Source organism: Girardinichthys multiradiatus, chromosome 4, assembly GCF_021462225.1.
Source record: "Girardinichthys multiradiatus isolate DD_20200921_A chromosome 4, DD_fGirMul_XY1, whole genome shotgun sequence".
NCBI classification, from domain to species: Eukaryota; Metazoa; Chordata; class Actinopteri; order Cyprinodontiformes; family Goodeidae; genus Girardinichthys; species Girardinichthys multiradiatus.
Genome location: NC_061797.1, coordinates 27,366,450 through 27,379,188, shown reverse-complemented (window position 1 = coordinate 27,379,188; position 12,739 = coordinate 27,366,450). Strand labels below are relative to the sequence as shown.

General features: G+C 38.4%; 1 protein-coding gene across 1 annotated transcript in view; it reads left to right on the top strand.

Moving 5' to 3' along the window:
• mical2a (microtubule associated monooxygenase, calponin and LIM domain containing 2a) overlaps nt 1-12,739 on the top strand; it is a 38,485-nt gene that overhangs the window by 9,936 nt on the left and 15,810 nt on the right. Inside the window, exons 2-5 of the mRNA XM_047363766.1 lie at nt 2,117-2,480; nt 9,457-9,664; nt 11,167-11,283; nt 12,247-12,348. Of these exons, the coding sequence (XP_047219722.1) occupies nt 2,220-2,480; nt 9,457-9,664; nt 11,167-11,283; nt 12,247-12,348 (688 nt within the window). The 5' untranslated portion in view covers nt 2,117-2,219. The remainder of the gene's footprint in view (nt 1-2,116; nt 2,481-9,456; nt 9,665-11,166; nt 11,284-12,246; nt 12,349-12,739) is intronic.

The following is a 12,739-nucleotide window of genomic DNA, read 5'->3' as shown; positions in this document are numbered from 1 at the left end:
TTGCTTTGATGTTGAACTCTGGCACCAGTTTCTGGCACAGATTATTGAAGTGCTTGATGGTTGATTGGAGGAGCGAGGCTTTAATTGTGTCAGTTTGGCTTTATTCTGATGTGAGTGCGTTTTTAGTAACAACTTTTTTCACATGCAGGCACACATGTAACAAAACCGAGCACACGTGCCTCAGTACACGCTATAGGATTATAAGCTTGTATAAATAATTATCTATCTGTCTATGTTTGCCTGACTTTCCATTATAATTAGTTGCACAGAGGTCTGGTTTCTGGCAGGTGTAAGTGCTGAATACATATATCTATAATGAGAAGAAACACAAATCCTTCAATAAAGACACAAAGAGTATGTAAATGTGTGTAATTTTTAAACTTTGTAAAGACTGTGGAGATTCAACAAAGCTTGGAGAAAAAAGCTCCTTAAAGTCAATGAGCTAATGATTATATTTGATCCCATAGATAGTATCAAAGCCAGCAGAGCCAAAGGTTGTCCAATGTAAATTCAGACTACACTAGATACATAAACAATGTTTGTCCTCAAGCAGTAATTAGTTTCCGTGAGAAAATAGTGAAACACAGTAAGATCATCCAAAAATCATTTATCAAAATCACCTTATCTAGCTAGACATTTCTAGCCTTTTTCCATGTTTCTTCAATATTGAACTAAATCAGTTTGAGCCTCCTATAGCTTTTCTTATATGAAGCAGTGTGAAGGATGTAAAATGTAAAAATTGAAATAGTGGGGCATAACTACAAACCTGTGGACCTTTATAAAAGAGTGGCAACAAAAAGGCAATTGTTGAAGGAAACCTATGCATAGTCACTTTGCCACTTAGCAATCAGGTAGAAGAATGTGCCATGTTCAGGATGAGACCAAAACTGAGCTGTGAAACATGGTGATGGGGAAGCTTTACTTCCGCAGGGGTAGTTAAGGCCATTCAGAATTTGTAGGAAAATGGATGGAGCTAAACACAGGGCAGTACTGGAAGAAAAAACCTGTTAGAGTCGGCCAAAGACTTGAGAACTGGGTGGAGGTACATCTTCCAGCAGGGCTACAACACTAAACATTCAGCCAGAGCTACAATGGTATAGTTTAGATCACAATATATTGGTGTGATAAAGTGGCCAAGTCAAAGTCAAGAAATTGATTGCAACAGACATGTTGGAACATGTCTGTTGCAATCAATTTCTTGGGCAAAGGTTTCTGTCTCTAGACATGAGAATCCAGCAGAGACATACCCTGAAAGAATGACAGCTGTAATTATAGCAAAGTATGCTGTCATAGACAGATACTGAGAGAGAAAGCAGCCAAGGTGCAAAGAAAAACTTAGACAGGCCTTTAAAAAGCTAAGTGAGCTACCACTCAGGATCACATTAAAAGATTATAAGAAAATCTAACTGCATGGAAGCAAATTATTATAAATATAATGTACAGCTTAAAACCGTTCAGTAGTTTTGCATACCCTAAATTATTAGCAAGACGTGCATAAGATTAGGTTTTATTGAAGCTGTAAGGGCTACTGGCATTACAATTAGAAGACTAGCATGTTGAAAGGATGCTATGGATTTATTTACCTTTAGGCAACCCAGAAAAAAAATAGTAGTAATAACAATATTGTTTTGCTCTTCTTGGAAATTTCTCGAGTCTTAAAGCTGTGAAACAGCTGCTTTTTTAACTAGTAAGGTTACAGTAGCACCAAAGTAGGTTCTTCTGGTCTCTTCTATAAAGCATAAGTTACTGTATAAATATTGTCAGCACCTGCCCGAGGTTGACAGACTCATTCTGCTTTGGTGCGTGATTTTCTTAATAGAACTGTATGTATTTTTCAACCTTGTCTGTACTTGAAATGTTATCTTGCTCATGTGGGTGTAAGCTGACTACATCTAAGAATGCCTGCTGCCTTAGATAATGGGTAAAGGAATGTTACAGTCTTTACTAGCACAAAGCAGTCAAACTGCTTCACAATTTAAATCTATTATCCATTTAAAGCTATGTAAATAGGTATTTTGGCTAAAAGTAGATAATGGAAAAACACAAATTACTCATAGCCATCTGTTGGATCCTTTGCCATGCGATGACATCACTGCTATGTGTCTTGCCTCCTCAGAATGGGCATGGCGTTGTGGGCCAAGCCGAGGGTGTAGCCACATCTGGCAGACCGAGCTGAGCAGAAGCCTCCGTACACCAAGAGATCTGGTGCAGAGGGGAAGATGGGAAAGATGGAGGAGGAGAGCAGCAGTGTTGGGAAGCTGTTTGAGAATTTTATCCAGGCCTCGACCTGTAAAGGAACTCTACAGGCCTTTAACGTCCTCTGCAGATGTTTGGACGTTGATCCAGCAGACCATAACACTTTCTACAGCAGCCTGAAGGCAAAGGTCACCTCCTGGAAGGCCAAAGCACTTTGGAGCAAGTTAGACAAAAGGATGTCCCACAAGGAGTACAAGAAAGGTCAAGCCTGTGTGGGGACAAAGGTAGGTTTAACTATTTAGTTGTACCACTAAATAAAGTAATGTTAAGCATGATGGATGTACATAGAACAGGGCAATAATGACAGAAGATAAACACATGTATTTAAAGACGTGTTTGTTCTTGTCTTTTTGTCTAAATCAGCTTTTAAGGAGTAGTCATTAGTGTCTTTCCTGCAGTAGATAGCAGTGAGCACCGATTCTGTTTTGAGAAACGAAAAATCTCATGGAGATTAAGGCTAACATGTACAATGATCAAGGCCCAGTGAAGAACAATTTATCATCTATCAAAAATAATTTTCATTTCAGTTTTATCCCAACCTATAACAAATATTTTTACACCATGCCACTGTTTTATCTTGCAGCTATTTTTTGTCACTATTTTCTAAACGTAACATCTCTACTGCAAAACAGAACAACATTGCCATGCATGACTGCAAATCAAGAGGCTGATGTATCCTGTTGTTAAACTGCCGTGACTCACAGTTTCAACATAGCAACATCCACAGAAAGATTACATGATTACACAAATGACGGCAAACAGCCTTTTCTAGAGAGATAGGATAATATCAGTATTTGCCAGATTAAACAGAAACATCTGTTGGTTAGATTCCCTGAAGGACTCCTGGGGGACTCATCTTATTAGCAGCCACAGTGCATGCAGTTAGCAGTTAGCAATCTTTGTTAAATTTAGAAAATAAAAATTTTCAACAATTGTGTTCTATAAAAAGTTGTAAAAGAAGTTAACAGAATGTTACAATACCTTGTAATGTACATTGTAATGTATGTATGTAACATATTTTTGGTCACTTTGGGGTTATAAACCGTTCAGACTGAAGTCTGATAGTCACATTTAATTAGTTTGAACGACCACGCAAAAAAAAACAACAACCTGGATTTCAGCAACAAATCATAATTGAACATTACTATTTTTACTATTACTATTTACTATTTTTATTTATTATTCACCCATATTTTGTTTCCTAAAGCGCTATGTTTTCGCTATTTTCTGAGTTGCTCTAATATGAACGAATCTGTGAGTTGTAATAAGAGTTTATGAGGACATGGCCTTTTTTATGTTATGTGGGTTTTTAAATAACCTAAAATCCAAGGAGCTTTTTTATTTGACTTTAATATAGTATGAATATCAATCCCAAACATATACAGCATGTGTCATAAAATAAGGTATTAGGTTTTGTAAACTAGTTTTATTTCACAGTTTCTGTCTCTGAAGGTAGGTTAATTGGTTGCATTTTGTTTGTATTTATATTATGCATTGTGGATTATTTGAAGCTGTATGTTTTGGCTGGCTGCTGTCCAAAGTATTTGATTCCTAGATTGATTTATTGCTGCAAGGCCAAAGCTGAATGTTTTCAGCACATAGGGTAGCAATATGCTTTTCCTGGCTTCACTGCAGGCAGGCTGGACCATTGCATTTTATTTATCTGCTGTTCCACATTTCCTGTCTGGGTCTCTACACCTGTGCAATAAAGATAAAAATGCAGAGGGAAATATTTTTTTATTGGGATATTTTACTTTACTGACAACATTTTTGTCTTTGGTATAAAATCAATCAGTTTCGTGGACCAAATGTGTTGTGCTTAACTTTGCTATTATTTCTAGAATAAATTAAATTGAAACAGTTTATAATGTTTGCATTTCTTTTTAAGGTGATCATAGTGATCTTTTAGTTAGTAATGTGGAGAAGAAGATGCAGAGTTATTTATTAATCAGCAAGTTGAATTTGTTACTGACTGTCCTGAAGCCTGGAAAATGGCCAAAGTTCATGTTTAAAAGTTTGCTTCATACATCATTAAAGTTTTATGATTTAAGAAGTGTTTTTTTTTGTTTTGTTATTTTGCTTCACTTGTTTCTTTTTTATTGAACGCAAGTGTGACTCTGACACCCTGTTAAAGCAAAGTGCAGAGCAGCTAAGCTCCAGAGCTGTCATGTACAATTATTTAATCTCTGTGCAGCCATGCACTTTTTTTCATGGTTTTTCGGGAAAAGTATGGAACTTGATTTCATTATAGAGTATGGAGTATGGAAACATAATTGCCTTTCCAGACTTTATCCACAATCACATTGCCTAAATGTTCTTTCCTTCTTTTTTGTCCCTTCTTGCTGTCCTTCCTTCTTTTCATTTAGTCTTTCTTTCTGTCTTTTCCTTGAATCCTTCCTTCATCCCTTCACAATGTCCATGCTTCTTTCCTTACCTCCATCCCTCCTTCATTGTATCCTACCTCAAAACTTTCCATGTGTTTTTTGTTCTTTGTGTTCTTTATGTCCTCCTCGTATTCTCCCTTTTGGCCATTATTATTACCTTCTTCCCTTTCTTTTCATTCCTTCTCTCCTGTTTTCCTTCCTTCTGTCTTTTTTTCCTTCTTCTAGCCTTTCTTGTGTCCACCTTGCACTTGTACGATTGTTATTAGAGATCTATCCTCTTTATGAAGAAATTCCTACAACAGTGAGAACCAGTCATTGACGGATGTGTGTGTGTGTGTGTGTGTGTGTGTGTGTGTGTGTGTGTGTGTGTGTGTGTGTGTGTGTGTGTGTGTGTGTGTGTGTGTGAAAAGGTGATGAGAGAAAGTCGAAACCTGGAGGAGTGTTCACCTGTCAGGTGTGTCCAAATTCAGCAAGTGTTTTCATTGCACAGAGGAAGAGACTGCATCACTCAGCGACTCTGATTATTTGGCAGCAGTTGAACAGTTTGGCTCCATGTTTACTTTTCCTAAACGTTCAGAGCAAGGATCTGCTAATTATTAAAATGTGTTTTAAATAAGAAACAAAATAAGTGCACAACAGCCACACATTTTGTAATGCTGACTTGACAGAATTTCTCTGAAGTCAATCCACAATGTCTTTAAATTTAATGAGCTGCTTACGTGTGCATTGTGTTTTTTACATTTTTCAAACAGTTCTGCTCTCCATCAGTGACAGGTGTGATTTCACTCAATCCTTTTTCTTCATATTGCTGCATCTGTTTTACAGGATGTGATGTCATGAGTTTTATGGCCTAACACAGATGGCAGCAGAGGCTGAAGCGTACGTCTCGTTAAGTTTTACTGCGTACAACAAAATCTGTCTTTTTGTATTAATCGTGCTGCAAGTCAGTCTCAGTGCACTTCATCATATCTCTGGGAGACAGTTTGCTGCTAACTCTGTTATTCAAACGCCTCTTATTTCTGGATAAGATAAATGACTTTCAGATACAGGTTCTGTGCATGCTGCCTAACAGGAGTGCCTCGTCTCTACCTTTACCCACGTCTTGCCCGACAGCTTAGGTTTTGACATAACCTCAACTCAAATAATGGGATGATTCCTAAAATTTAAACCATAACTTAATTTCTTCTCGGCAATGAAATGATTTACACTCACTGGCCACTTTATTAGGTACACCTGTCCAGTTGCTCGTTCACGCAAATTTCTAATGGCAGCAACTCAATGCATTTAGGCATGTAGACATGGTCAAGACAATCTGCTGCAGTTCAAACCGAGCATCAGAATGAGGAAGAAAGGTGATTTAAGTGACTTCGAACGTGGCATGGTTATTGGTGCCAGACGGGCTGGTCTGAGTATTTCAGAAACTGCTGATTTACTGGGATTTTCACGCACTACCATCTCTAGGGTTTACAGAGAATGGTCCGAAAAAGAGAAAATATCCAATGAGCGGCAGTTCTGTGGGCACAAATGCCTTGTTGATGTCAGAGGTCAGAGGAGAATGGCCAGACTGGTTCGAGCTGATAGAAAGGCAACAGTAACTCAAATAACCACTCGTTACAACCAAGGCATGCAGAAGAGCTTCTCTGAATGCACAACATGTGCATTCAGATGCACATGTATGTCGAACCTTGAGGCGGATGAGCTACAGCAGCAGAAGACCACACCGGGTGCCACTCCTGTCAGCTAAGAACAGGAAACCAAGGCTACAATTCACACAGGCTCACCAAAATTGGACAATAGAAGATTGGAAAAACGTTGGCTGGTCTATTGAGTCTCGATTTCTGCTGCGACATTCAGATGGTAAGGTCAGAATTTGGCATCAACAACATGAAAGCATGGATCCATCCTGCTTTGTATCAACGGTTCAGGCTGGTGGTGGTGGTGTAAGAGTGTGGGGGATATTTTCTTGGCACACTTTGGGCCCCTTAGCACCAATTAAGGATCGTGTCAACGCCACAGCCTACCTGAGTATTGCTGCTGACCATGTCCATCCCTTTATGACCACAGTGTACCGATCTTCTGATGGTTACTTCCAGCAGGATAACGCGCCATGTCATAAAGCACGAATCATCTCAGACTGGTTTCTTGAACATGACAATGAGTTCACTGTACTCAAATGGCCTCCACAGTCACCAGATCTCAATCCAATGGAGCACCTTTGGGATGTGGTGGAACGGGAAATTCGCATCATGGATGTGCAGTCAACAAATTGGCAGCATCTGTGTGATGCTATCATGTCAATATGGACCAAACTCTCTGAGGAATGTTTCCAGTACCTTGTTGAATCTATGCCACAGAGGATTAAGGCAGTTCTGAAGACAAAAGGGGGTCCAACGGTGTACCTAATAAAGTGGCCGGTGAGTGTACATCTCCAGCAAAACATCATCATCACTTCATTCGGATATGATCATAAAAATATTTTTCTGCAATACTCAAGCGGAAGGGTAAAAGAGGCGATAAAGTTTATTAGTCAGGTTTTTTATTTTGTTAGATGTTATTAGGATTCCAGATTAACTGACTAATATACCATGGCATCTACTTAATGACAAAAATTCAATAATTGACAAAAACATGTTTTTATATTGATTTGTTTATTTACTGTTCCTTCTTTATTGTTCAGCATTACATAACCCGGAATAGTTTTGAGGGATTTACTTCAGAACAAAAATGTAGCTGGAAGAGGTTTCTATCCATATTGTTCAGAATTCTAACACCATGAACTGATTAATTTGAAGTATAATCAGCATAATTAATCTAGAGCACTCTTTTCTTATACCTAAAGCCCAATGACAACGACTCATTTGTTCGTCTCCCAGTGTGGTTTGATCAAATTGACGGTTCGCAGGTTGTTGGCTGGTTTTGATGACGGTCAGGGTGAGGCTATGGTGGGTGGACTGATGGGGTACAGATGGAGAGAGCAGAAGGGAAACCAGTGTCCTGATTCAGCAGATGTGGCATGAGCGTTCAGGAAAAAAAAAAATCCCTAATCACTGAGTGGAAAGTGTAAAAACAAACACTTTTGCTCATGGCTGATAGAGAAATCAAAACAGTGACACAAGTTTAGAGAACAATGGGCACTCATTAAAAGTACATCTGACAAAAACTAAGTTCCTTTTTTGTGCACCTATAAATGATGTTGTCTTCCATCTGTTCAGTGGTTGCATGCCAGCACACTAAGTACTTCTTTGCAAAGAAAAATAATAATATAAGTTTATTCTTGTCAGGGTGGTGCGTCAACCACCTGGGAGTGTGAGTCACATCTGACACTATGTCCCCCTGACAGCCTCAGGCAGATTATTATGAAGAATGAGAGAAGCAGGTTATGGATACAGAAAAGGCATTTCAGTGTGTAGGTGCAGGAGAGGTATGCAATGCAAAATAGATTTGAATAAAATGCAACAGAAAAAATGACAAAATATATATTGGTTATTTCATACCAGCATTGACAACCAATGACTGAAAGGAATTTCCTCTAACCTCACCTAAAATCTGTTGTCAGGAAGTATTGTTATGTTACTCTGATAAAGTAGGTCACTAAGAGTCATTTTGGTTTGGTCAGGGGTCATAATCGGTCATATTTCATAAGAATCAGCAGATCCCAAATAGGGATCCACAACCAGCTGAAAATACATTACAACTAAATTACAAGGAACACTGAACATTTTTATGATTATCTCCAGAAAGTATCAGTGTATGCATATTAATTATTTTTTCTTAATTAAATGCACAAAACTGTAGTAGGATGGGAGAAAGTGGCAACATCTGGGTATGAATTTGCAGTATGAAATTGTCTGTGAGGCAAACTAACCTTTTATGTCATGTTGATGTTTTATATTTGTTATATTGGTGTTTCATGGTACAGTATGTTTCCTTCTTGTTGGCAGCAGGCAGACAGATTGTCTCATGGAAGTGATACATGTAAAACCTCCTTGTCATTTTCATCATTCTATTTGTAACTACATATGATGCCAGGCGTCAAACTTTCTGTCTGCTGCCCATTTGTGTTGGACAACTGAGTCTTTCTAAGAAAGGAAAAGAAAAAATATATATTTTCAATTCTAATTTGGTGAGATTTTTAAGACAGGAAACTGTTGATCATTGCAGGAAAGGTGGTTAATTCTGGTTTAAATGTCAAAATAATCCTCTACCCTTTCCCTGCACAGTTTTCTCCATAAAGTATCTTAATGTCTTCAAATGGAAAGAAGAAGACATTTGCCAACACACATGCGTCACCTCTTTCATCTATCATTCAAGACGATGATGTCATGTTTCAACCACACATACTCAGACAGACGCCTCCATATGACTTCATGCATTTTTTGGTGATGCTGTTTTGTGAATAACACCTGAATAATGCACCTCTGGGCAGCTTAGTAAGGAATACATTTCTCTGAGCATGTGCAAACTCTTTTCTTTTTGTGTAATGTGACTGTGCCAATAATGCAGACATACATACATGAGGTGTCTTGTGCAAATCATCCTTAGACTGGACTGATTATCAGAGTTTATCCTGCCGAAGTGTTCCTGAATGAGATACTTTAAAGCTGCAGTGAACTGCAGCTCCTTCTCATGATGTATGGAGTTGTTATAATGCTCCAGAACCCATTATAAACAAGTGTAATGTGAGTCTTTTTTCCCTCTCAGTTTCAGCCAGTCTTCTGTTGATAATACAACAAAGATGTTACCAGGATGTAGGTAGTTCCCGATGTGCCTTCTGTTTGTAATAATGAGCGTATTTTGTGTATTCCTGCTTGGTCAGTGCCTCATCATCGGAGGAGGTCCGTGTGGCTTGCGGACCGCCATCGAGCTTGCATTGATGGGTGCTAAGGTAGTGGTGATTGAGAAGAGGGACTCTTTTTCAAGGCACAATGTGCTCCATCTTTGGCCCTATACCATCCATGATCTCCGGGGCCTTGGTGCCAAAAAGTTCTACGGAAAGTTCTGTGCCGGAGCCATTGACCACATCAGTGAGTATCAGTGAGACTTTCATAAGAAGACAATAGCTTTATTTAAGTCAAACCCCTGTTGTGATTTAAGTGTTTTTCTGCATGATAAACTGTATGATATAATGTGTGGAGTTCATTTGCTTGTATACATCGACAGAAGAAGTAAAACACCAATTTTTTAGAGAAAACTCCTGACTTCACTGGATAATTTGTTTTAATGTGAAGCTATCTTCTCACTCATTGTCCCCATTTTATTGCAGATTCCTAAAACCTGAAATTTGGAACCAACAATGTACCACTAGGGTTCTTCCTGTAACCCTAAACTATTGTAGAAAAATAAGTGTTTCTTTCTTCAGATATTGCAAATAAAAAGCAAACGCATCCTTTAGTCTGCACCCATTTAGTTTTTATTTCCAGCAGTGTCAGCCATTGTCACACAATAATTGATTTTACATTAAGAAATACTAGAAAAATGTTCACGTTGCTATGTCTTCAATCTAGCTGCTTCGTAAACCTCTGAAAAGCAAAGCCACCCCTATTGTTACCAAAACCCCAGCCCCACGTTATTTATGGACTTTCTAGATAATCTTTGGATATCGAAGTCTAAGCTTAAGTCAGTTTACCCGTTGGCCCTACCACTTAGACTTTGTCCTATTTCTTCTACTGTATATTCTTCCTAAGGGAAAGAGGTGTTACAGTTGTTTTTATGAAGAAGTGGGTGGATAAAGTGTCAGGGCTACCTGGTCCTATGGATTTTGAAAACTAAATGGGAAACCTTTCAAGGAAGAAGTTATGAGCTGATAAACTCTTAAGACTGTTGTTGTTGTGGGTTGTGGCAATGCCTAAATAACGAACTACACCTCATATTAAAAACAAGTTAGTTTATATATAAGGAATCTAAGATAATCTACTGTTTATCAGCTTTTTCAATGGGTGTCCAGTTTTGCAGTAAAAAAATCCAAATGCTGCCTCTTGTGACTTCAAGTTAAAGCCCAAACTGATTCTTAAAGTGTAAGGGTTGTGGTAGCATGAGTAAAAGGGATTTAGTCTCTTTTTGAGTCTGAAGAACTCAAAACATGTTTTGGTACTTAAAGACTTTATCTTGTTTTTTCCTGTTCCTGGACGTTCATATCAGTAGGTGGTGGTAAAGATCTAAATCCTCTGGTGAAAGAGGAATTTGTGCCTCATTCTTTATGTGCAACAGTTCACAATATGAAAAGTCTAGTTTAGTTTAAGTTATTTTGGCAGACACTCCAAAACTACAATATATCAGCAAAGGATAATCCACTATTTACTGTTTTTAAGATATCAGTTATGCTTAAAAACATGCATCAAACTGAACAGTTACATGAGTTTGAGGATTTTCTTGATTGGAGCGTGCTCTCTTTCCAGGAGAGGAGAGACTCATTGTCTCCTATTTGGAGACAATGATTAACGTTATAGATCTATACAAGCGGGGTTTGCTTTCAACAATAAGATGACAAACAAACACGTAAACATGGATGTGTGTCTGTCTCTGCCAGGCATTCAGCAGCTGCAGCTGATCCTCCTGAAGGTCGCCCTGATTGTTGCTGTGGAGTTTCACGTCAACGTGGAGTTTCTCAGGCTGCTGGAGCCTCCGGAGGATCAGCAAAATGAAGGTACTCATTCACACTTCCACTGTGCTTTGATATTTGAACAATCTGTTTAGATGGTGGAGAAATTAGGGGCATCTAAGCAGCTGTAATATGTCTAGCTGAGACTTGCAGGAGGATGAAGTGGAGAAATTTAACCTTTTGTGAGACAGGTGGAGTTAGTTTTCTGGATGATCATTGTTTAGATTCCTTTTTTGCTGCTTCTGCTCCACTTTTAAACTGGTTAAGCAGCAAGGGAAATCTTGTCCAACAGTATTTCATTTCCTTGACACTCACTAATAAACATGAGACCAACCTTGGCACAGGTTTTGTTTTCATCAAGTGTAGATCAGAGTAATTTGATCAGGTTATTTGCCTAATTTCCCTGTAAGAGATATTTTTCTGCTATTTATACAATCTATTTATTACCCTACAACATATCAACCAGTGGCTTATTTTAGATTTTAGACAGAATAATATTTACACCCTCAGTTCAGTTTTGATTATATTTGAACACAGAACAGTTGCTACTTAACCCCATCATCCTTCAGCTCAGTGTCCGTTCAGTTTTCACATGGACACACCGATAACAACACTAGCTTTGGCTAAATTTAGAGCTGGACTTATCCCTCCTCCTTTGCTGTGACAGACTTAGTGGTGCCCTTGACTACATGGAAGGTATTTTCCACATGGTGATATTACACTATAAACTGGCAAAGCAACGCCTGTTCTCATCTCACACTTCTGCTGCAACGTTCAGCCTTTTTAAAATTGAGATGAAGGATATGCACACTAAAGCCTTTAATTCTTTCTATATATTTTTTTACCCACATCCCAGTATTGACAAATGTAGAACAACTTTAAGGTAGCAGGGTGGTCCAACAAGAGCAGTCCAGATAACATGATGTTCCTCATGCTTTCATTTTATATGAAAACTGTGCACGTGTGCATGGTTTTCCCCAACATTCCCAGTTGCTTTTTGTCTTTCAGCGATTGGGTGGAGGGCCGCAATCCGACCTGCAGATCACCCGGCTGCTAACTTCGAGTTTGATGTGGTGGTGGGAGCCGACGGGCGGAGAAACACACTGGAAGGTGAGACACAGGGAAACAAAGGCCTGAACAGTGTAGGAAACTGCAGTGTTCTGCAGTTTTAAATATGATGGCTGGAATCTGGTGCCACTCCCAGGTCATTCAGTTTCTATATAGCTGACAATGGGTAAAAATATATATATATATATATATATAAAAGCAGTAATCATCTCGTTTACATCAGGAAAGATTGTTAAAGAATGCTTTTATATTTACTTATAGTTACTTAGGTTTTGCCTGTGAAAAAGTATTTGCATCCATATTGTTCTTGTCACATGTATTAGATCAACAAACACATTTTCTAATCAGGCAATCAGTCCAATTTCCTTAAAAAAGAGAGCAAAGTTGATCTGACAAATAGTTCTCTTTTTTTATTATTAGTACAGTGCGTAAA